The sequence below is a fragment of the Phalacrocorax carbo genome, chromosome 5, assembly GCF_963921805.1.
Source record: "Phalacrocorax carbo chromosome 5, bPhaCar2.1, whole genome shotgun sequence".
Classification (NCBI taxonomy): Eukaryota; Metazoa; Chordata; class Aves; order Suliformes; family Phalacrocoracidae; genus Phalacrocorax; species Phalacrocorax carbo.
Window position 1 is genome coordinate 21,481,543 of NC_087517.1, and position 26,746 is coordinate 21,508,288.

Sequence of the window (26,746 nt, forward strand, 5' to 3'; positions counted from 1 at the left end):
CAGGTCTTGGTGCAATGCCATTCAATACAGCCTTCCAGTTTCACAGTGGCATTAATAACCCCTCCCAGTACAGTCTTTTCAACAATTTAGATCCACACTGGAGCAAGTTATTTTAAATCATACAGGTTTAACTTTATCGGATATTCTCACAGATGACACCAAAAGCCTTACAGAAGCCATGGCATGATTATCAAGCCAGAAAAATAACATAGCTTAAGTTCATGCTTTTGAAAAATTCTTACTGGACTTGCTTATTCACTTCTCTTTTAGCGACTTTGTGACTCTTAGAGACTTAGAACTACTGAAAAGATTTCTTCTAGCTTTTCTTCAGAGACTGAACTCATTAGTCAGATACTGTTAAATTAACCAAAGATAAGCTCTCTCCCCCATTGGAAATAAAAAAAACCCGCATCACCCATCCACCCACCCACCACCAGACTCTATAGCTAAATTACCATTTATCTGTAATGATATTATTTAGTTACCAGGACAAAAGGACAAATATCATATAAGTGTATTTTGTCCTATTCAACCTTTAATACCCACCCCTTCAAACTTATTCTCAGCTTTATACTTGATCATGCAGCCAAATAGTTTTGTCTTCACTTTAAAAATTTGAATTTTCTTTCCTTTTAGCACCCATGACTTTTTTCTTAATCTCCTTCCTCTTACAAGTACAGTACTTAAAGAAATACTAAGCATTTCCTAAAATACTAAATGTTTCTAGCAGCATCTAGAAATCTAGAAAATGCATATTTTCTTCCATTTAAATAGACGTTCAACACAATTCTTTTCACAACCTGCAAAGTCTAAGTACCTTTTTACCTTTGATGTTTTCCACCCCTACTTAATAACAATACTGGCACTTTCAGACAACACTAAGTATTTTCCTTGTCTTTAGTCTGCTGCTTCCTTCCCTTCCTAGAAGTTTATTATTTTATTTTCATGGCCATTTTCCTCCCATAACACAGTTATTTTTAAACCCCCATAATTTTCATAAACCAATTAAGTCTTGTCAAAATCAGAATATAAAATTTTATTATGAAATAGTTTACCTTATTAAAGTGCAATTTAATGTGACCTTTGATGCTTTAAGGGTGGGATCATTTATCTCATATTCATACCCTGAAGTAGACATCTTCAAGTAAGTGTAAATCTCTGATCCTGAAGAGGGTATTTCTTGTGCAGAAGAGCTACCCTCACTAAAGAAGGCCTGAAATAACCACAAGTCAGAAAATGGGCATGATTGGTGATTGCGATGGAAGACTAACTGGAGGGTGTTAACAACTGTACACCCAGTAAAATAACCGGAGAAAAAGCCAACAGTATGCTTGGCTACAAAAAAAGAAGCATGGCCAGCAGGTCAAGGGAAGTGATTCTGCCCCTCTACTCTACTCTGGTCAGACCCCACCTGGAGTACGGCATCCAGCTCTGGGGTCCTCAGCACAGGAAGGATATATGGAATCATTGGAGTAGGTCCAGAGGAGGGCCACAAAAATGATCCAAGGGTTTGAACACCTCCCGTAAGAAGACAGGCTGAAAGAGTTGGGGTTGTTCAGCCTGGAGAAGAGAAGGCTGTGGGGGAGACCTTATTGCAGCCTTGCAGTACTTGAAGTACATAAAGAAAGATGGGGACAGAATTTTTCATAGGGCCTGCTGTGATAGGGCAAGCGGTAATGGTTTTAAACTAAAAGATGGCAGATTTAGACTAGATATAAGGAAGAAATTTTACATGATGAGGGTGGTGAAACACTGGAACAGGTTGCCCAGAGAGTTGGTAGATGTCCTATCCCTGGAAACATTCAAGGTCAGGTTGGACAGGGTCCTGAGCAACCTGATCTAGTTGAAGATGTCCCTGCTCACTGCAGGGGGATTGGACTAGATGACCTCTAAAGGTCCCTTCCAACCCAAACTATTCTATGACATGTATTTTTAAATACTTAATCAAAGGAAGACTATTTATGAAGTCATAGTTCTACACGATCTATTGAAATATACTTGTGGATGTTTACAAGAATACAATATTTCATTAAAAGAGCTAGCAGAATAGTAAGGAAGGTCTCATTTGGACAGACAAAATTGAGGTCAGTCCTTTGTAAAAGGGGAAACAGCAACAACAAGAAAAAAACCCAAACCAACGGGCAAGTGTTTGCACAGGAGATTATGTACAGATAGTATTAGAAACCTGTTTGGTAAGCATTGTGTAAATCTCTAAAAGACAGGAAAAAAGGTGGGTTTAGTAGATAACATGTAATTTAAAAGCAATAATGAACAAAATTCTGAAAAAATGTGCTAATGTTCAGCAGCTCAAAAATCTATTACAACTTTGTCATAAATTTTAAAGTTCATGAAATATAAAAAACCTATAAAGTTTTAGCTAAAAAGAGACTAATATCAGAATAAGCAGATTTTCCATGAAAATAATCACACATACATATTTCAGTGAGAATTATTTTTTTTCTTCTACAAAAGAAGAATTGACATGCTAAAAGCTGAGCATAGTGTGGTAGCCTATTTGGCTTTAACCAGAAGAACATATATTTAATTTTTCAAGTGAAGGAACTTAAAAAATACTGAGAAAAGTTCACTGAGTAAATGAAATGATTAAAACCAAAAAAAGTAGTCAACCAATTGAGCATAAAAATATACATATAAAGCATCTTGGTTTTCAGAGAGTATACAATGATTTCTTGAAACTCTACAGAGAAAACTAGTCGTCTTCAGAAGTACTTACAATTTGTGGAAAAACAATATACATATGGTCCCCAAGGTGAAGGGGGACTATAGAATCCATGAATCAGCGGTCAACATATAACGTCTTACCACAGAAACATTGTAAACATTTTTCTTAATTGAGGCCTCAACCATCTTTGGTATAATAGACTCCTAGGGAATCTCTGATGACACATTTTATATTTATATATTCAACTTAAATAAGAGGGAAAAGAAACTGTTTAAACATTTTGCATTTAAAGTATGCATCACTTAAAAATGCAGTATACATAAATGATCATAATTTAGAATGGATCTTTTCTTTTAATAAAATGCTCCTGGCCTATAAATATAAAATCTTAATTGTTCTGGCCAAAGATCCACTTCTGGAAGGGGTCTGATGGATTACAAGATGCCAAACTCGGATGTTCTCCATTTCCAGTAAGGCACATATGTAGTGCTGCATTGTACAGAGTTTCATCCTAAAGCGGGTAAAGGAGGGAAGAAGAAAAAAAAAAAGGAAGTGAACAAACAATGAGCATGTTATTTCCCAAGTTTTTCCCAAGTTCATTGTTGTTAAAAAGAGTGGGGACATACAGGTAGTGCAGAGGAAGGGCTAGCAAACCAATATGAGCAGTACGCAACTGTCAACTTGATTTTTTAGGACAGTTTTTAGAAAATATTTTAAAAGACACAAACCATTTAGACTGACTTCCAGGTGGATGCCCAGACACATGTGCTAAAGGATATCAACTGTTTTTGTAAGTGACATTTCTACTTTACATTTAAAATAGTGACATCATCAAGTTTTGATCTGGTATCTGAAAAGCTGAAGTTATCTACACTTTCCTCCCTGAAATAAACTTACTCCTTTTTGGCTTCAGAGTTATGTTTCATTGGAGTTTTCTCTTTTATTGGAAATCAAAAGTTAACTCATATAAAAGATGACTGATAAGATGCCAATTCACTTGCACAATCTAAATACCTTTTGATGCAGCCATTGCTCTTCTCCAACGGCAAAGGTTTTCTGGCCTTTGTAGTTACATTCGCGAAGCTGCACAGGTCCTTTAGAAGCATGCAGACAAAGCTCCTTCTGAATGTTATGTCGAATTTCATGGTGTGCAGAATATTCAAAGTACTATTTAAATAATTTTTTAAAATTTCAGTAAATGAATACAAACAAAAGTATTAAACTATATTAAGCCTTTTGTTATCCAACAATCTGAGACTGTAATTTTTCTGATTTTTAGCACACACACTTTAAGAGGGTTTACAAAACTAAAAGCATTTTTTTAATATTAAAGCAATAGAATATATTTAGACGTATTTAAATGTATAAACTGCAAATGACATTTGGTGCATATCCATCATGATTCAAGATCTCACTGTTTGCTCCTCCAGGAATCATTAATAATTCAAGGAAACAAACTGAAGAGATGGTTGCATGGATAACTTAAGTTTTGGCATTTCTTAACTTTAAAAATTTTTATTCAATTTTTGTTGCTGGATTTTGTTTGTTCTTAAAGCAAGCAAGAAAAAATATTGTCACACGAACAATCCTGATTGCCATACATCAGCTTTTGCTGCTTGATCTAAACAATAAATGCTAATAAGATGATGATAGCCATTAGGAAAGTAATACAAGCATGTATTTTCTAAGTGAATTTTACCATTATTTCCTAACAGCAGAGTACTCTTAAGGCTCAGGAATCCTAGGCTATAATTCAAGTCTTCACAGGGTTTTCATTCTAACAGTCACAGCTGTCCTTTTATACCTCTTGTCCCACCCTATCATCCTGGTCTCTTCCTTTTCTCCCTTGTTAAACAGCAGAGTTCCTATCATTACCTCCCATTACCACTGTTTCTTGGCTCCATATGTCAGCCTACTTCACTGTATCTTTCCTTTGACTATTAAGACCAGGCTCAGTTAGCTCCCTGTCACTTTCAACTATCTGTCCAATTGGTCAGCTTCCACCTCCTCACTGCCTTGGCATCAATGGGAATAGCACTGAGGGACAAACAGGCATCTCACTCTTAAGTCCCTGTGCCCAACAGATACTGATAGGAGTACTGATAGGACCTGCTTAGTCACTTAGCTCTCAGACGTAGTAATTTACTTTAAAACTGTTAATCTGACTTAATCTGTTCTGATTTATCTTTTGAACTCCAAAATCTGTGAACCCTGAAAATACAACTTGAAAGCTAGGGTTAAAACTTCATTAATTTTGGATATTGAGATACTATTGACATGACACGTTCCCAGCCCAGAATATTCTATGAAGGGAGAATGACAAACAACTGATGTATAATTCTGAAAACTAGGTTCTCTCTTTCACTCCCTGCTCCTACCTCAAATATAGGGACAAAGACAACAGGTAGCATGGAAAATTTCACCCTACACTGCTGATGTCTGGTAAAGAACACAATACAACTGAAAATAGAGTATTATAGTGAGAAGGGTTAAATAAGAAAATACGCACATCTTGTGAGCATTACCAGCAGAACCTGTATTCAAGTCTCTGAAGGCTGGCATTTAAAGGGATATTTTATGGCACGAGGAAAACCAAAAAACACGCTTGAAAGCATAGTTTTAGTACAGTCCAAGAAAATTTAGAGAGACATGAAAACAGAAGCATATAATGTCTTGGTATAGTGTTACCAGGTTAATGACTGTGACAATGCGAAAAGGCTAATATAGTATTAATCTACAATTGAATAAAAAAAATTCAGTACTGTAAGAAGCTAATGTAACAGAGTAGTTGTTAATCTGGACAGTGTTCCACCCCCCACAAAATTTCATTAGGAAAGCATCAGCTAGCTAGGATCATGTGTCTGAGTTTTCAGAGTGCCATCAATGGATGGCTTTTAAAAGTGAGGATTTTATTTAAAAAAAAAATAATAATTACAAGTATGTTCTGGCAAAAACTTTTAAATCTTTGTTGACCTTTAGTTATCAAGGATCTACAGTTATTAAACTTTATTCCTCAAATAACTCTTTAAGGCAACAGAGAAGTGTTCTTTTCTGGGCAGGAAAGGATATGTTACTTTTATTAGTATTACTGTACTGTCTGAAGAATTCACTATCTGACATTATTGCAAGTCATACTGTAGAAGAAACAGAGCACCATTGCTGCCTCTAAAAGCTATGCATCAGAGAGAGCTCTTGGACAAATTCAGTCATATCATTCACTTGCATTAGCCAGTACAGGATAGACCACTTTGACCTCACACTATGAGGCTGCAAGCATGATAGAGAAGGTGGCTCGGGCCTGGCCACGTGGTCTCCCGTTGGCCGGATTCCCACCAACATCTTCCTTGACAGTGCGAGTCCTGGTGGCAGAGAAAGAAGCAACAGGAGGAAGCATAAGGAAAGGAAGAATTAAGACAACACTTACAAGAAAGTAGTAAGGGTAGGATGAAAAGGTTTTGCACAGAAAGGAGAGATAAGTGAAGCAGTGCAATTGTGTTAAAAACCTGAATCTGTATGCTGAACAGAAAATGTTAGAAATGGGACACAACGTGAAGAGCAGTATGAAATTTTCCTTGAGCAATATACAGAGGAATTAATTCTTAAATAAAAAAAAAGAAGAGAGAAAAATTGCAATTAAAAATTAGTCCATTTCTCTAAAATAAATGAAAAGCTTTAATATGGTAAAGTTACAGCTGAACACATCATAAAAATCAGGTATCAAATATTTTACCTGATTTCCTCCAAGTCCATGACAAGAATACATAATCAGTGGTTTGCCGCCGTGGTTATTTTCACCAACATCCAGACACATTTGGTTACCTATGTTTTTTAACTAAAGAAAGGGTGTTATCGGGCGGGGGGGGGAAGAAAAAAAAAGCTTAGTGGGGGTGCCAAAATATTAAACTTAACAACAATGATGGCTGTTGGTTTATTTTTACTTTCTGCTACGCTCAAATCTAAAAGTCCTGGTCTCTCTGAGTTAATCTTTTCTAACCAAAAGCCTAGTAACTACATTATGGTTGGCTACAGCCACACACCATGAATTATTAGGCTACTGCTACACAAGGTTACTGTTATTCAAATTATAATTTGAACAGATATACAAAATATTCAAAAAATTGAGGAATGGGAAGTGATAAACATTCACATTCACCTCAAGCTAAGAATTATTAGTTGTTTAATATTTAGCTGGTTTAGCAATGCAATGACTAAGAAATTATTCAGCAGAGGAAATGCAATGGTCATTAAAAAAATTTATGTATAACTATAGACACACATTTCCTCATCATAAACCTAATTCTGAGAAGCAAACAGCTGTCCAGTTTTCCTCATTAACAGAACTAAAAATTCTCTCAGACTTCTTACTATATAAAGCTAAATTTACCTTGATAATTCAGGAAATCTCTCAGTACTGGCTTAGTACTTTTGTGTCATTTTCACTGTTAGGGATGGGCAGAACGTTGCTTATCTTAGCAAGTTGCAAAACCCCATTAAGCAAGGCAACTGTTAGTTATTAAGAAGCTTTGCTTAAATTTCACATCACCATCGACAAAGCTATAAAATATTCAAATAGCAAGGTTTGCAGAAGAGATTCTTTGTCCAAAGTAGTGACAGAAAACCCTAGAGCAATTAATGATAGCTGAAATGTAAATGCTATGGCTAAGGCAGCACAAAAGATTAGCAAATTTCCTGGATTATGGAAGACTATAGAAAATAAACTTACATATCCAGAAAACAAAGGATTCAGGTCTGGCACATATGCTTCTGGATAAACATTATGGAGATACCAGGTAAAATTTTTACACTGCAGGCGCTGCCTTAAATCAAGTCTCTTTGAGATGTCCCCAAATGTCTTCTGTTAGAGGAAAGGAAGTAAGGAAGAGAAATATACTAATGTTACTAATATCAATTTTGTACACATAAATCTATGATACTCTATATTGTGGCATTAAACAAGTTGGGTTTTTTTAATACCATACTACTACCGTTACTGCTGTTTGTTTTTCAGGATCATAACACTACTGACATCCTGCCTGCAGCATTTCAAAGGACATGCAAGAAAAATACATTGCAACATGGAAAGACCAGAAGCATCCTTAGTCCCAAGAGGGTTTTAACACAGTGCCATGAAATGGGAAAGTACAAACAAGACCATACTGATGACAGCTATAAAGCTAACAGATCTCACTAAAGAGAGTGAGCTGAAGTAATGAATTGGATTAATTAAATAATTAGCATAATAACCTGTACAATGCAGAATCTCCCAGACAAAAGTCAGTCGTCTAGCTGCTAAACGTGCTTAGGAAATCTAATGCTACTAGTCATATAATAATCACAAAATTTTATCATAAAAACTGAGAAATAACAACTTCTCAAAGAAAACTCTAGATTCCAGCTGGGGAAGGACCAAAGTTCCAGAAAACTTACAGAAATAAACCAACACCCAAACCCCCTGAATTTAACTGAAGTTTTTAAGCAGATAGAGACAGGATGGATATCTATCATTGAATAAGCTTTATTCTGCAGCTAACGAACAACAAAAGCTACTTTTAAAGTAAAAATACTAAGCAACTTGAGACTAATGAGACATTGTGTTTCTCACTCCAAGTTAGTTTGCATTTTCTGTGCTCAGTAGCTTTACACTCATGCTCTTCTGGCAGTTCCAGTAGCTGTTCAATGCAAACAACCCAGGATTTTAGAGAATGTATGAAAAAAACCTACCAATCAAAAAAAGCCACCACACAAAACAACACTATCACTGCCCAAACATATAAGATTTTCATGTTTATTGGGGCCAAAACATTAAGCAAACTGAACTCAGTCTTTTCATTTAAGTAACTAGAATCCTTACATACTTTGTCAATAAATAACTTTTGCTCACCAAAACTTTCAACGCAGCAAGTGTGATTTCTAATACCACCACCACCACCTACTTGTTTCACAATTTTTGCTGCCTCAGTGTTTCTTCGGTAAAAAATTTCTTTATATTCATCCATCCAGACTTCTGCAAGGCGGACTTGATTACGCGTGATCACTTGAGTACCTTTTGGGAAAGTGTGAGGACTCTTGCTGCGAAAGACATGGCCAACAACAGAGCAAGGCATGATCTCCAACTGTCCACCACATTGCCATACCTAATAATAACATTTTTTGCGTAAGTGCACTTCAATTAGAATTAAGGGGGTGGAAAAAAATTCAGCAATGTTACTGTTCACCAGAAAAAAACCCAAACCACTAGTAAGAGTGCATATATCAGGCATATCACAAGTGAATTTCCTAATCAGGTAGACTATGGAAATGTACATTTCAGCTATCAACCCTAAAAGCATTTTAAAAAAAAAAAATTAGTTCAATTAGCACGCTTGTATTTTATTTCCTAGGTCATTAGTAATTAATTTTCCATGTCCTAGTTGGCCTATTCAGCAAAGTAGTCAAGATCTAATACTAATTTGTCCTCAAAAACCCTGTACCCTGTAAGTATTGAGATCACTGCTAATTAAGTAGCTAAACTTACTCTGAAAGACATTTCTATATTTTCACCTCCCCATATTTCCATTTCTTCATCATAGCTTCCAATGTGTTCGAAGTAATCTTTTGATATTGAAAAGAGACCTCCAGCAAAAGTAGGTGTTCTGCAAAAAGAGAAATTTACTGAGGAAGACACAATTCAAATAGATAGTTTTTTTTTAAATATAGATGTAAAGACATGGTATAACTGTTCTAGGAGGCTTCCATGCATTTGTCAGCGTTTCACTACATTGATACATTTTCCTGGCACAGATACTTCAAGCAATTAAATCTGCTCACATCAAGTCTCCTTTGTCAGTTATTAACAACCGGTTTAGACTAATGACCACTGGTATAAAAGACAGCATCAGGAGAAATAGCATATTTTCCCTGTATGTATCAAGCAAAGTTACTCCTGGCTCCAGACAAGTAACCTGTCTGCTGCCAAAGCACGTAGCATTATCATCAAATGCACCACAGTAACAGTCTAGTATTTTGGTGCTCTGAACTTTTGTTGTGACCCTTTCAAGACTGATGAATGAATGAGGAGCCAGAATCTGTGGTACTGTCTCTGAAAAGAACTGTTTATAATCGCCCTCTACCCTCTCCTTGCTGATGAAAAAAATGTAGAAATTGCTTATTATGTTTCTAGTGTATGTAGGAAAAAAAAAGGTAATGCAGAGCAATGACTGTCTTAAGACGACTATGTTTTTACAGGTTTAAAAAACAACAATGTGGTTCTTAAAGAAAGTATTACAAAAACCACCCAAGATCCTAAGACTTCTGATACTCATCTGAAAAAAAGTAGTTCATTTACAAACCTCTGTTCATAACAAAAACCCCAAAACCCGAAGGATTTAAAATATTATTCAAATTGTTTACCTAATTGGATAGGTTTCATCTTTTCTTCTTTTATTTTCATGTTTAGGAAGAGACTCCCATCCAAATGACAAACTCCAATCAAAATTGCCTCTGTTGTGGTTATGCCCATAAGGAGATGGTTTACTGAATTCAAAAGTATTGAGATCTATGGAAGCAATATCAGGGCTTACAACAGCAACAGGGTTCTCAGCTATTCTTGCCAATAATGGCTCTAACCAGCCATAAAAGCATTCACCTATGGAGAAAATGGGAACAAGCACTGAATTTTTACTTGGCTATAAAGTAGTACACAGGGAATATTTTAACATGCCCATAGCAAGCCAACATGTGCTGCTTTTTGATACACTGCTAAATATACTTTCAATAACAGAAAATAGCAATAGGAAAGATAATACATTGCTAATGTTCATAATTCATAAAAAATACACAATGTTAAATCAAAGATAAGTGTTATAAACCAGACCTGGCATAGTTACAGGTTACACTTACAATGAGCATCCAGAAAGGTAAGGGTCTCTCCTGTTGCTACTGAAGCTCCCAACAACCGTGCAGTGATTAGACCTTTTCTTTCCTTTTGACGGACTACTTTAACTATTTGAAATTGTTTCACGTATTCATCTAGTTTATCATGCAAGTATTCTAGAAAGATAAATCAGTTTTAGGATATTCAGGGTATATACATGCCACTGCCTAAAATTTTACATTACTAAACAAAGAGGATAAACAATTTACACTAATCCCAGGAATGACCTCAATATCAAAGCAGTAAACAATTCCTGATTGTTGAACATTATTTTCTGGGACTGAGTTTTGTTGGGGGTGGGGGCAGAGGAAGAGGTGACCAGCAGAGAACAGGGGATGGAACACTAAAAAAAATTCAGAAAGAGAAAGGACATGTGCTAGTTCATCTCTTCTGCAGTATTAACAGTTTGAATACCAATTCAAAATCCATTTTCAGAGTAAACTGATCACATACCTACTTACTCAAGTTATCTGCAGAACATGCAAATTTTTTCCTTAACGATGGCACATTTTACACGCAGTTAACAAAGGCTACAATATTTACAACAGCAACAGAAGCTATACAAAAAAGTCTTTAAATGTGCAAAATTTGAGAAACTAACCCACATCTCTCATTAAACATCCCACACCATCATCTTTCTTCTGCCCATCCTTAGCACTAAACTGTATTACTGAACATACTTCACATCTAAGTGTGTTAGTATACTAAATTCAGACTTGCAGAAAGTGTAAATACATTAATATAAGCATGTATGTATAGACACGTTCATCTCAAGTTAAGCATATAAAGTTTTTTGAACTTGCATTTGTGATCACAATCAAGACAAATTCAATTTTTTTTGGCAGTCAGCTTGAGTACTGAAGATTATTTTCCCAATAAATAATTTTACTTTCTAGGAAAGACATTGTCCTTCATATTAATGAAATTAGTTTCCATGAAGACAATCACTATGATAAAATGCAAATTGCTACAAACATTGGCCGATTTATCCTTGGATACTTTGTTCTATGAACTGTAATTGGTTTGAAGCACAAATTAGAGCTACTTGTCATGCAACCAGTTATGCCGTTTAAGCAGCACTAGAATTGGAATAAGCAGAAACGGGGTTTAAAAACCTTTTAGAGGACAGGAATTTCATATGTGACTACCTTATGAAAAAAAGACGGGCAAGAACTATTATATAGAAGAAAGGAACATACCCACTTAGAATACTATTATACATGTTAATAGTGGTAAAGAGATATCCCCTTTAACCAATTTATCTGCAATCCTAACATCTGAAATTATTAAAAAAAAAGAGGGAAAATAGAAAGACTTCTTACCATCTACACTGGCATCATCCACCAAAATAATCTCCTTTAGCAGTATGGCAGGAGATGTATACATCACGCTGTGAACAGTCCTGAGCAGAGTGGACCATGCTTCATTATGAAAAACTATTATAATACTTGTGGTTGGCAATGGCGGGCAGCGTTTAAACCTTTGTTCAATACATCTACAGATTAAAGAGTGTCAAATGTTACAAAAATGGACAAAAAGTTTTGACTCAAACCCTTAAAAGAAACCCCTCTCTTTCTAGTACAAAGCCTTATAAATATGGACATTAAGTATTTCATTTTCTCCACTTTCAATCCCAGTTTTGGCATGCAAAGGCAGGTGCTCCAACTGGAGAAGCTGTACAAAGTATTTTTTAAAAAAAGATGATGAATAAGAACTCCAGTTGAACAACTGACTCAGTTCCGCTTCTCTCACAAACATTTGAGTATGTTTCACATAGCACCCAGGTCATCTTCGGGGAAAAAAGTATGTTATTCTATTGAGACCAGCAGATACTGAGCTGCAAAACCAGACTTTAAGTCATCATTACTGTTGAAACCCCAAAATACAAAAGAATATTTAGTAGAAGAATGCAAATTTTGCAGAGTAAAAATACAACAGATCTAATTCAGAACTTCAAGATTTTGTAGAAATACCATATTAGGCAACATATCCAATTCAAGGGAAACAATTTTAAGGTCACAGTTTTTCAAGACTGATGTATTCTGAACATAACTTTAAATCCAATGCAAATCAAGATGACAACACTTCTGTATTCATCAGCTGCACACTTTCTATTTATTGCCTGTCTTTAGAGTCTGGAAGACTCCCCAAGGTAATTATCACAGGCACTGCCTCACAAAATACACAGGTGAAAACTCACCAGTTACACTCTAGCAAAGGTTATTGTGAGCTACACCATGTGTAACGTGACATTCATACTACCAGCAGGAGCTCGTAAGGTCAGTCACTTCTGACACAGAAAGCTAAGAACATATAATCTGACACTGACAGACTGCTCATAACAAAATCCTACTCTACCCAAGTCCTACAGTCTTCATTAATAAAATTTTTCAATACTACAAGATTGCTGAGATGTTCTTTGCCTTATTCAAAAGTTTACAATTCCTAATTTATTGAATTACGCTGGTGGTTTTATTAATACTGAATACTTTAAAAAAAGAAAAAAGGTGGGTGGAGATGGTGTTTACATTGGGAAAAAGTTTAAACCTAAGCAAAACTCAGCAGGCTTCCAGAAAGTCACTCAGAAATTGTAGCTTAAAGGCAAAAGCAGAAAACCTTATTTAAAGATAGTTACTTTGAATTCAAAACCATGAAAGAAGTGAGCCTTTTTAAACATTCTTGGGTTTGGCACTGTGCATCTTTATGTACAGCCAATCATTATGTATAGCTAGGAGACCTTCCTAAACTCTTATCACCTAATGCTGAACTCAAATCACTTTGCAATCTGCATTTCTGACAAGTTTTTCAACTATCAGAACATGCACATTTCAACATACTCAGGAGGTCGGGTGTCTGGTCCAAGATCTCGGTGTAAAGAAATCCTATCACTTGCAAATGCATTAAAACAGTGTTTTTCTTCTCCATGCTGTTTTTCTTTCTGTTCTTCTGAATTTAAGTTGATAGTTTTAAATGCTTTACCAGAAGCTCCAGGAGCATTAGGATCTTGAAGGGGTCGATCGAGAAAAGGTTTTAGTTCCACTGCAGTATAGTGTCCTGGCAAACAGTGTCTCTCTCCAGGAATCTTAGTTTGCCTAACGGGTGCTTTTATCTGCATTTTTGGCTTTGCCCCTTTGATATTATTCATAGCATTTAACATGAAACCTAATACATGGCTTTTCTTTCCAACAACTGGCTTAATCCCTGCTTCATCTTTGAAGTCTTGAACACCCACTTCTCTTTGCAATAAAAATAAAAATACCAGAAACACAAACACAATAATGCTAAATTTCCAAAGTTTCCAGTGAAAAAATAATTTCTTAAATAGTTTAGGTGTTTTTTTCAAAGCCATTCTAGTTTAAAAAAATTATCACAAGACAAAAGTTTCTGTGGATGATGATCTTCAAATAGGTCACAGCATTTCTTGAAATTATAACACCTGTAAATTAAAACAAAAAGTATGAATTTATACATCTAGTATATTCAACAATGTAAAACCACAAGAAATTAATAGGCAGGAATTAACTCACAATTCCCAACTGTCAAACATTATGTGTCCATCACTTAAAGATAGGTCAAACCTAACTATAACATACCCAAGATGCACCTTCCCTGTTTTTTTTTTTAAATACGCTTCAAATAGAAGAACAAGAAAGCAGGCTTATCACTAAGAATAAAATACTATTTCTACACGATGCCACTACTTCACATTAATTTTCTTCTAAATCTTAAAAATTAAGTTGTCTAAAATTGGAGGAAGGTATTGTTTTAAGTCTTCTAGGAGCAGGGAATTTTAGTTCAATGATGAGATAAGAAGGAAAACTGATTAAATCAATATGGTAAGTTCAGGTTGCATGAAAAAGATCTACATAAAAAGTGAGCTATAAAGACAAGAAGGACTTCTCACTCAACTTATTTCAACAATTTGGAAATTTCCGATATTTAAAAAAAATATCAATTTCAAGATTAGATTTAAGTAATCAGACTTCAAAGTGGGAAATGTTTAGATTTAGTTATCTAGCATACATGCTCAATGCAGGTTTAAAGCAAGTAATTTGGAGTGGGTTAATTTATCCTGAGGATCATCTGCATCCACATCATCACGTCATTCACATCATCACAATCATTCTGTATATTTTTTCATTCACTTGTACTGCATTTTCTGGCATGTGCTGCTGCAACTCATCAAGAGAACATGTCAAAGAGCTTTCCTCTTTCAGGAACCCTGCCACTTTTTTTCACAGACAATTTTTTTCACAAACAAGCAATTATTCAGCTGCTTTCAAAGATGGGGAACTATGAAAAACATTTGAGGACTACAAGAATCCAAATTATTTGAATTAAATTATCTCTGAAAAATTGGCAGTTTACAAGAAGTGGGAAAATAGCAACCAGCCTGAATTCAAAACACAGCTTTATTTTTGTGGGAGTTGCATGTATGTGAACTGAGAAAAGAAATAAGCGACATCTAGTTAAAAGCCACAGTTAATTCCCACTTGCTAACTACTGACCACAGAATTGCAAAAAAACCCCTAGTTTTCTATTTCTTCCTTTGAAATACAAATAGATTTTCCATTTCTTAATTGGAGTAATATATACTCAGGAAGAGATATAACTTATAGAAAACAGAAGACAACTTCAGCTGGTTTCCTTCAAGAATTTGCAGGATAAGTTAAACACCTGGACTTAACATCATAGTTTATGTCAAAGCTTATGTCAGCTTGTTTTAATAAACTTATACATTCAAACCACAGTAGTTTTACCATAGAACTATTGTTATAAGAATGCAGAAGAGAAGCTCATTACAGCATTGCCATATAGGTACTAAAAGGTACCAAAAATGTGCTCCACAAGGCTCAAAAAAAATTCCAAGAAAATCCATTAAAAAAAAAAAAACTTCTCGCTCACACATTATTGTCCCATTTTTCTTTAGTGCTGAAAAATTTGTACTACAATACTGATACTTACACACTGCAAGACTGAGAATAAAAATTTTCTTTCCTGGTGAAAGGGTTGCAACCAATTTACCAAACTGTCAGATTAAAAAATGCCTTGTTTTCTCACAATGTCTGATGGGTTGATTTTGGCTGGCTGCCAGACACCAACCAGCCACTCTCTCACTCCCCCTCCTCAGCATGACAGCAGGGAGAAAATAAGATGGAAAAGCACATGGGTCAAGATAAGGACAGTGTGATCACTTACCAATTACTGTCAAGGAGCAAACAGACTCAAGGATGATGAATTTAATTTACTGCCAATTAAAAACAGAGTAGGATGGTGAGAAACAAAGCCAAAACTAAAACCACCTCCCCACGCTCATCTTCACTCATTCATTCCCAACTCTTCTACCTCCTTTCTCCCAAGTGGTGTAGAGGGGATGGAGTACGAGGGTTTCTGGTCAACTTGGAACAATCTCTGCCGCTCCTTCCTCTTCACACTTTTCCCCTGCTCCAACATGGGTTCTCTCCATGAGGTACAGTACTTCAGCAAAAACTGCTCCAGCGTGCGTCATCCACGGGGCACAGTTCCTGCCAAGACTTTGCTCCTGCTTGGGCTCTCCATGGGCTGAAGCTTCCTTCAGGGCATATCCACCTGCTCAGCCATGGGGTCCTGCACAGACTGCAATGTGGATACCTGCTTTGCCATGGTCCTCCATGGGCAGCAGAGAAATACCTTTTTCACCATAGTCTTCTTCATGGGCTGCAGGGGAATATCTGATCCAGTGTCTGGAACAACTCCTCCCTTCCTCCTTCACTGACCTTGGTGTCTGCAGTGTTGTTTCTCCCATATTTTTCTCACTCCTCTCTCTTCACAGCTTCTGCGCAGCATTTTTTACCCTTTCTTAAATGTGTTACCACAGACACACAACCTGCTACACCAGGTGGCTCAGCTTTGGCCAGCAGTGGGTCTGTTTTAGAGCTGACTGGAACCAGCTGTGTCCAGCATGGGGGGCCACCCCTGCAGTCACCCCTGCCTCCCAACTTTGCCATGTAAATGCAATACACAATGTAAAACACTGAGCATATATACAGATCAGCACCCCACAAGATGACTGTAAACTACCATTGCTAAATCTGCAGGGGCTCTGCCTGAGCCTACAGCCTCTGCAACCTGTTAACCAGGAACGTTTTTGTAACACCATAAAAAAGAAAATCACATTACTGTTTCTCAGTGCACCATGCATAAGCACAAGTATTAGCGAGCCTTAAAGCTTAGGAATCAATAAGCAATATATCTTCCTCAAATAGAAAAAAGAAAACACCTTTTTTTAAATTTGAGGTACTTAATATTATGAGAGAGGTCTGGCAACTTCTGTATCTCACCAGCAGTCATTAGGCATAGTCAATCAGGCAAACACCTGGGGAGGGGGGCATTAGCACTGGTTAGCTGGTTGATTTCTTTCCAAACACTGTTGCCCTCAAATTTCTTTTATATCACTAAACAAGCGACAATGTTCTCAAAATTCCTCTAGGTCTCTTCTTCTTGGCAAAGAGACTTAAATTTGTCCATGACAAGAGAAAGATTAAGCATTAGTGAACACGATGGTATAAGATATGTCATGAAAATGGAGGTTGAAGTTAATTCTATATAGCAACATTAACTCTTTTACACTGAAATAATGCTTAAATTTGAGAACTTAACCAGTATTTGAGTCAAATATTTACAACTGTCTCTTTTTGTGTTAATGAGCTGGCATGGGACTACTCAGAAAAGGCAGAAAAATTACATGGTATGGCTACATATCTGTTATCTGCCTGAGTACCAGAGAAATTAATTGTTAATTTAGTTAAGAGTTGAAGTCGCAGTTGTCAGATTTCCATTGTCCATCTTCAGCATTTCAATTAATGCAGCAATGTTTACTTACGCTAAGCTCATTATGTCATAATTTTTTAAATAGTTTTATGTTTACTACATTAACTTCGGCTTCATTGTCTCCAGCAACAAAAAGGAGAAACGGACTAAAAAATACAAAAGATTTCTTCCACAGATTTTTAGCGCATACTTCAGACTTTTGCTGCAGCTGGCTTTGATGCTGACACACTAACCTATTCTTCACAAAACATCAGAACTACATATGTACATTTTAACAAAAACTTAAACTACATTATTGTTATTTTTATTGGGGATTATTTCCTGCACAAATTGAGCATGTACAAGTCCTTAGAATACTCATGATCAATACAACACAATAGTCAAGATATCTGTAAGTCAAAATAACCAGAATCTAAAATCCATCCAGAATACTTCTTGTACTACCTGTGTTTTGTATACATCTGTCTTCAGACAAACAAGGCATTAAAGACTATAATAAACAGATCTAATGAGCAACCAAGAACATACAGCAATTTATTCAGCATTTAGTTTCCTGTGTAACTATATTCACTTTTATCTGCATACACTTTGACAACCTATTGCCAGTATTGGATACACCTGACTCGGCTCCTGAGGTCTAACCACAGCAGGCGGCTCCTGAGGTCTAACCACAGCAGGCTGCCTCAACACACAGGTGAAATGTGTCTGTCCATAGAAATGAAAAGACAACTCACCTGAGTTAAGTGGGCTGTTCAAGCAGTGCAACACAACTTAACCCTTTCAATGTGCATTAGTACACTCCAGTAGCACACATGGCAGCATACTGTGCACAGAAATAAGTGCAAGGGATGTTTGTTTTTCAGAGAAAGGATCAAGTGAAAGCTACTGGGATAGTATTTGCCACAGAAGTGGACAAACACAGGCTCGTTTGCCACAAACGTACAGCGAACTCCGATACAGCCAAATACCGAGTGGAGTTTTATTGACAAACTCTTTTAGAGGGACGCTGCTTACAGTAAGAGAAGAGCTCTTTGTCATACAAACATAACAGTTTCCAGAACACAGACCACATTGTCCTAAGAGCTTTTGTCATGAAAGCTGTATCTTCCTTAGGGTTTTTACCAGGATAATTTTGTAGTCAAAAATACAATCTTTATTTCCCACAAATGCCTCACACATTTTTATAGCACAGCAACGTCAGTAAGCACAGACCAAGCTACTGTTCCATCCTCCAGGATATGTGGAAGAAATATGTGGCATGATTAAACTCCCTGAGGTGACTCTTTAGCAAAGTGTTTAATCTTCTATTCATTAGTGTTATTTTCACTAATAGTAGTCTGGATTCTTACAGCACTTTGAAATAATTAGCCCTAAACACCAGAAGTTGGATTTTAGGGATATTTTTTAGAAGAAAATAACCAGAAAACTAATATGTACTACAAAAGTCTTCTAAAAAGTGCCAAAAAGCAGCTGCCATACTGCTTCAAACCACATCACATGGGTTGTGTGTGAATTCAATACACAGTCTATGTTACATTATGCCACCCACTAACTCTGATGTCAGGCTGTCTGCAAAAACTCTGGCTTACAAGCAAGCCTCACTACAGTAGCCAACAACTCTGACTTTTTATTAGCTTGGTGTGAACAATACTGTAGACAATAATTTAAAAAAAAACACATTAAAATGTCAAGATAAGCCAAATGAACAGAAATTCTTTCAGACTATGCCAGCAGGAGAAATTTATTGGGATTAATATCAACAATATACTTGATCTCAGTTTTTTAAATAAAACTGTTTTAAAATCAACTTCTCTTTTATTAGAATTATAAACAGCCCTTTAATGTTTCATGAGAATGCTGGTTATGGAACATAAAAAAAAAAAACAAAAAAAACCCCCACCAAACCCAAACAAACCCCATCCAGAAAAACAACCCCACACCAAAACCCTAAATACTAAATAAAAAAATACTTAAGAAAAAGTAACTTTAAAAGACAAAAATAGGGAAAAAAACCTTAAGAATGATTCTGATCACAACTATTTAACTACACAACTTTGTTTCACCCTTAATCTAATTTATTGTGTAACTCCAGAATCACAGTCTCATTAAAAAGCTCGCCTATTTTTTCTTATTATCTAAGTATACAACAATCCCTTCATCAAGACCTTAATGTTCCCTTAATCCGAAAGAGGGTGTGTGAACAGAAACGCTGAACAAATTGTTTAGGAAAAAAGATCAGACACTCATGATCAACTGTTCCTACCAAATTGGCAAAGGTCTGCCAAAGATACACGATTACATAAGTTGGGATACTTTACCTAGAAGAAGTGCTACTTTCACGACTGCTATTTCTGAATCTAAAATTCTAGACAGGGCATTCTGTTTTCTTTGCATGAATACCAATGCAGATGCTACTAGAACATTAGCTACTGAACTAATAATTTTCGCAAGTGATATTCTAATCTTCTACCACCATGGAAATTGAGTTTGCTCTGCGGGGTGGGGGTGAGGAGGCGGAGGGAAGCAGAAATCAAATCACTGAACAAACCCAATTCCATTTCCTAGAAGTACATCCCAGAACACCTATTTGCACTGCCACCTCTTGTGATAGACTAAGAAATGTCCAATTGGGAGTGAACTTTTCATACAGGTTTAGCTGAATATGGAATATGAAGGCTCTCCACACAATCAAGACCATTCAAAAGCACTTCAGACCTTGGGGAAAATGAAAACAGTTGCTTAAGTTTACCAAACTGTGCTACTGTTTACAAGAATTTTAGCACTAGGCTTAAGTAAAGGAACAAATTTTAAAATGGAATGTACAGAGGTTGAATATTAAGTCTTCATGTGAAAAGGAGAAACAGAATCAGCTGGCCAGTTTCTGTCTCTACACTTACAACATAAGATACTTGCCAATCTGTTCAACTAAGAATTGCGACTGAATACACCCCTAGATAGGGTGCACACACCTAAAAGAAACAGAGATTTACAAACCCCAGATACTGTTCCTCTGGGTACATTCTTTGAAGCTCAGCCAGTGGAAATGTGGTTCTACTCCTGAAAAAAAGTTGTAAAAGGAATACTGAACCACTCAGTTCCCGAGTCTTAGTTTTAGAAACACTAAGGGCATAGATTATTCTAGCAAAGACCAGACGCAGTCTGCCCCAGTACAGAAAAATCAGAAGCTATAAGTGGATGATAACGCAATAGGCTGAAGAAATTCAGAGCAGCAGCAGCAGCCGAGAACACCTAGCTGGAATACAATTTTGTAAATATCTTCTTCAGTGGCTTATTTGAGATTAAAACATAAATACATCACACGTCCCACCATATTCTAGTGGAAGTGCTTCCAAAAAGAGCACTACTACTGTTTTTCTACAGCAAAGCACTGTACATGATAAGCAGAGGTAGATAGTTCCTTGTGACAATAGATACTATATTAAAGTACACAGTAACCATATACTACAAAAAATATTTATGGCCTAATTTTACAGTCCTGGGACTACAAACATGCACTGCATGCAGCTTAATTTTAAATTTCACTCAACTCTGTAGCTTCCTTTTCCTGATTGTAGAAATGTTTCTAAGACAGCAAAAGCATCTGAGTATTAAATGCAGGGCTTGAAATCACAGGTTTACACCCTAATTGGCCTTAAACTTTTAAGTTGTTTAAATGATGACTATAAAGCAAAGCAAGTCTCTTCACGGATTTTTTTTTTTTTGAGATTTACTGAGGTTTATTGGATCAGTGACTGCTAAACTAATCCTTGTCAGAATCTACCAAAAGTGTCTTTGCTTTCCTCCTCTCCCCACTTGACTGGTTCTTCTCTAGCTACATTTCACTGCTGAATAATCCTACCTAATAACAATTAGTCATTTGACTATAAAGCTTAATTACTAGGTCACTGTCAGGAGTTTTGCAACATGATTTCTCTGTTTGTAAGCAGAACTATTTCCTATAGTACACAATATCAGTGAATCTTAGGAAAAATCAGACAATAGCAAGACACACAGCAAATAAATAAAATCTTGATTTACACAAGTGGACAAAATTTAGCACTTCATGATCTAGAAACTTGAGGCACTTTCAAACCTCTAGAAGATAAGCACAGAAATGAGCAAATTAGGAAGACAAACTGGCAGGCACCTGATCAGCAATTCATATGACGAACATGATTCACTACGTTGATTCCAAAGAAAGGGGAAGCAGTGCACTAGCTACGAGCTCTTGGAACAGGCAGACCAGGCAACAAATTTATGCAAAGCAAAAATGGAGATCTTAAAGCAACGCAGTTTCTCACCTAGAAGTGCATACTTTGGGGAAATGGCACAGAGAGGGCAATTATATCTTGTTCCTATTTTAACAGAATTGGAGATATCCAGACTACCGCTGGTATCACCCCACCCAAAAAAAGGGGCAAAGTTAAATGGCAATAGCAGTAGTAGCAATAGCAGAGGTAGAGGAAAACTGGTCTTCTGCTCCTTCCCGCAGTGCAACGAAAACAGTAATTTGGGCTCTCTGTAACTAACTTTTTACTTTGCTATGTTATTGAGAAGCCTTGAGATGATAGTAGCAGATGCCAAACTGACCAGGCCACTGAGTAAACCTAGTTAAAAAAAGAAACCAAAAGCCAGAAGTTGGCTGTTCCATCTCAGTCTTTAACTCTGCACTTGGCTCAGCAGCACGGCACTGGCTTTAGTCAAGCTGAAATAGATCAATTCATTTTATAGTTTTTTAACAGAGATATTGTTTTGTAACAGAAGACTAACCTGTAAAACACTACAGAGATGCATACATAAGATTAGTATTTCCAGCAAGATATTTAACCAATAAAAACATTCATTAATAAATACCTCTTTATAAAAGCGTATTTCACACGAAGTTAAAAACAAAAAAACAGCACCACCATGAAACTAAGGTTCTCTATGTTACAGTTCATTTTCCAGTTTTCCAGAGCCAAGAAAATATACCCTAGCCTGCTCTGTAGAAGTATGACTAACAAACTGCCGGAAAAAAAAAGAGACTATCTAGTAACTTAAAAGCACGTCATATAGGATGAAATATACCAGAGGAAGCTGGCAACGTACACAAAGAGCCTATCACCCTGCTGTTATCACATCAGTGCGGCGCTGCGGACAAACACTCGGGCGGGATCAGCGTGCGGCAAGAGACACCTCCCTCGGTCAATACTTTGGTTTGGACAGTGCACCCGGCCGGCGCCGGCGCTTCCCGGAGCCCTGCTTGCCCAGCTGCCAGGCAGCAGCGCCCTTCTCGGCAGCCCGAGCTCCTCGCCCCGCTTGGCGTCTGCCCGGAGCGGGGCTGGGCTGCCCCCGGGGCCGGCTGCGTCGGTCGGTCTCGAGGGGACCGTGCGTGGCGCGTGTGAGAACGTGTGTGGCTATGTGTGGCTGCGGGGGGGAGGGGGGGAGGGCTAGCCTGTGAAGGGGCGGCTGAGGGAGGGAGCCTCCGGGCAGGCCCCAGCCCCACCTCTGCCCCAGGACCTCTCCCTCGTGTCGCGATTCCCTCCCGCCTGTCGCGCTCCCACCGCCGCGCCGGGCGCGCCCGGAGAGCTGGCGGTAACGGAGCAGAAGCGGCACCGGGCGCTGCCCCCGCCGCCGGCCGCGGCCCCTGGGGCAGAAGGAGCGGCGCCGCGCGCGGGCTGCGAAAGCCAGCAGGGACTCCCCCCACCCCACCCCGCGGGGGGCTCCCCCACTCACCTCGTCCGGCGGGAGGAAGAGGAAGGCGTTGCCCGCGCAAGCGGCCGCAGGCACAGGGGGAGCCCGGCGCCCCCCGCCGGGCTGCCGCGGCTTCCGCTCAGCGGCCGCCAGGTGCGCGCGGGCGGCCGGCCCTGCGCCTGCGCACTGCCCCGCCCTCACCTGGCGCCCAGGTGCGCGAGGCGGAGGCTGCAGCCAGCGGGCTGCGGGGGCCCTGAGGTGGGGGGGGAAGGCTGCCTGTGAGGGTGCGCGCGCCGCCCGGGGCCCCGCGCTGGGGAGCAAGCCCTGGCCGGTGGACGGACGGAGGGAGAAACGGACCAACGGACGACCCCCGGCGGCGGGGGCGTGAGGGGACAGGGGTCCGCGGCGGCAGCACCGCCCGCAGGCTGCCGCGGGAGGAGCGCCAGAACGCCCCACTCATCCCTCCGCGCCTTCTGCACCCGGGGAACAATGTCATATTTAGACAATTACATAATGCGCACCGCAGCGGGGCACGGCCGTCTATGCGTGCTTTAAGATACAAGTTACAGACTGCATTTTAAGCAGCACCGCAGGGTACTGTGATTTTTTTTCTTCAATTACCTATGCGTTATGTTGCATAGGATGGGGTTGACCAACCACCCCCGGTTCACGTTGCTGGGAAACAGAACACAAAATCCCTTAGAGGTGAGATCAGAGTTTGAGAGAAAAGATATCACACTGAGTTCCCTTCCTTTACAAGGCAAAGTTTCCCACAGGGATAGATATAACTGTTGTTTTTTTTTTTTAATAAAAAAGCATGGTTTCATTTTGGGGAGAAAAAAAAGTAATAATCCCCCAAAGTTTGCTTCTAACTTCCCTTAATATAGTATAGGGACACCTTTTCTTTCCTCTTTCAAATAAAAGTAGCACAATTACAGTTCTCAGCCCAGCCCTTCAGAGTTGATTTCTTTCGGCTTGTCAAACAGGAGGTAGCTAAATTTGCTCAGCAAATATGAGGTGAGTTGGCAGTCATTAATGCTGATTCTACAGCAGTGAAAAAAATGTTAATACAGTATTTTATGATGGAATTCATCTTCCCCATGGACACTTAGTGAAGATTTAGACCAGAATTAATCACAATTAACATGTTCTGGTGTTTCTAGCACGTTAAAATCCTTCTTCATGCCTTTGAAAGTTGAGGACTGAACTGTAGCAAGTACTAAGTCACCTGAGCATGCATAGCCAACATTCAACTTCTCATAGCACAAAATTCACAGGAGCCAAATTTCTAGTGTGAACATTTTAAAAGCTGTTTTCTAGAATAAAGCCTGCAATAACAGGCATACCGACTCCTTTTAGCAAGCACCATGTCCTATAACTACCAAACCAAGTTTTAGCAGACATAAAAGCATGTGATTTTTGCAGTAATGGCCTGATTCTAAACATTAAGGCAGGTTACTTTCTGAGTTCACTGAAAGATGAAGCAAGAGGTAAACCCACAGTGTGACTGAAGCCAGAAATCAAAATCACAGTTGTAAGATGCCTAAACTGACCAAATAGTGATCTTATTTTAAAAGTAGCATAGTCACAAGCTGATGGAGAAGTACTTGCTAGTGAAATTTTCCCTTAATTTCTTTTCCTAATTTTTCCTGTTTATAAATTGTATAGGGAACACTAATGAGTTCTTTATGGTGAACTTCCAAAGAGCCAGAATCTACCTCCGCTATCGAAAGACCCCTGAAATGTCTCCAGTGCCACTTTCAAAGATAATTAGTTCAGAAAATTTTCAAGAAATTCTCTAACTATAAACTGTTTAAACTATTATGTTTATAAAGCTACTCATCTAATGGCTAACATTAAGGTCTAGGTTACTGAACCAGAGTTGCCTGATTTATGAGCCTTTCTGAAAACTGCTGTAGCCGCATTTGAGAAATGACTTGCAATAGTGAAACCCAGTCCGAAAATGGGAAAAAACTGCAAATTACTTCTAGTCTGTTTCTCTGTAAGAGTCTTGCTAGTTTAGTTATTTTAGCTAATCATACTAATCATTTTACCTAATGAGACTTTCTAGACCATCCTTCCAGTATCGGTACAAATCAAAAAAAAAAACCCCAAAAACCAGAACAGTAGAGAATTAAAGGTATTTAGTACACTGTTACCAAAAATGTTTGCATATCCTCAAGAAGATACTCTAGGCATTCTGCACCTGCAGGGGAAAGGGGGACAAGAGAAGAGAGGAAGAGACACCTATGGCTTACGTTGCTATAGTCACAAGATGCTTAGATTTCTAGTTTCAATGAATGAATCAATAGAAACCGCAGCTTCACTCTCCTCTTTTATTCACCAAAGGCAAAACTGGAAGATGGGTTGCTAAGCAACACCACACTGAAGACTGCAGCTCTTTGAAATTAGCATTACTGACTCCCCTCCATCCTAGGAGTCTCTTCCATTCAAAACCATTTCTTAAGACAGGCACTAAAAAAAAAAAAAAAAAAAAAAAAAAAAAGCAGCTACCAGGACATGCATTTTTAAAAACAAGAATCAGTAAAAGCAGAAGGAAAACCAAAATTAACACACTCAATTAGCTGGAGTAGAGAGAAATAAAACAAAGCCATTCCTTCTACAGGGAAAGTAAAAAAAGATTTAGTAAGGACAGAAAAACTTAAATTGGCTTATATAAACTAAAAGGGAAATGGAATGGCCATTTATTTCTTCTGGGAATCCTCTACTAAAGCAAATTTTTCTCTAAAGGGATATTTATAGCCACTTTTTTTTTTTTAAAATACTGAAATCCAAAGATGTGCCTCATTTGCACTCTTCTAATGACCTCATCCATAAAAAGACACTAGTGGCGAGATATACTCAAGATGCCTAATAGGGAATTCAGAAATCTTTTACCTGCATGCTATACAAATAAAGCTCTTCACCAAAAGTTAGCCATGAAAAGCTCAAAGTCTCAGTTCAGTTTCTATCAAGTAATTTCTGTATCTTGTCATTGTCATGACCTAATCTGGTACCCATCTTATGGGAACGTAACGTGCATCTTGTGCTCATGATTAAAACAAAGTAGATAACGTAGATTAGTTTTATAATTTTTGAAAGCATTTTGCATGTATTGGTATAAACCCACCTATTTTTTACTCTAGACTTCAGCTAAATGTTATTCCAATGTTACTGAGGAAGCAAAACCACATTGATCCTGTATGAATAGGGCTGTGTACAAAGAAATGCTGTTTTAGTAGAAACTGACTTGATAAGGCCTATGTACTTATTCTTTTAGCCGGGGGGGTGTGGGGTGGGGGGGGTGTGGGTGGGGGGGGTGACAAAACCCGAACCATCATAGTTTAAGAATTCAGCCTACTGATCCCCACAGCCCAGTTCCCTCATAGTTCCCCCCAGCCTCAGTATTTTCCAGATCCTTCTATGTTCCTCTTTCCATTCCCATAACATTGGTTTTTTTCCCCAACATCCTAAATCTTCTTCCTCAGAGCTCTACCGCACTACACAACTTGCAGGCAAAGAACAGGGAGCCTGTACTGTGTCTGGTACAGTTATGTGAAGGGATAAGGCTATAGCATAAATGTCAATGTTCCCTAGGGAAGGAGAGGCCACTTATTTGGGTCTTTTCTCAATTCTAATATTCACACAAATCTTGTAGAAGCGTTATA

The 26,746-nt window shown here is 38.1% G+C and overlaps 1 protein-coding gene across 1 annotated transcript; it reads right to left on the bottom strand.

The window, feature by feature from the left end:
* Positions 1-726: 726 nt before the first annotated feature.
* Positions 727-26,376, bottom strand: GALNT3 (polypeptide N-acetylgalactosaminyltransferase 3). Its single transcript, XM_064451505.1, has 11 exons — positions 23,121-26,376; positions 13,433-14,031; positions 11,918-12,090; positions 10,562-10,711; positions 10,073-10,307; positions 9,198-9,315; positions 8,617-8,817; positions 7,407-7,538; positions 6,414-6,515; positions 3,698-3,850; positions 727-3,194 (listed from the first exon to the last, which is right to left on the bottom strand). Exons 2-11 carry the CDS (start codon positions 13,942-13,944, stop codon positions 3,072-3,074), a joined length of 1,899 nt encoding a protein of 632 aa, XP_064307575.1. The 5' UTR covers positions 13,945-14,031; positions 23,121-26,376; the 3' UTR covers positions 727-3,071.
* Positions 26,377-26,746: the final 370 nt, after the last annotated feature.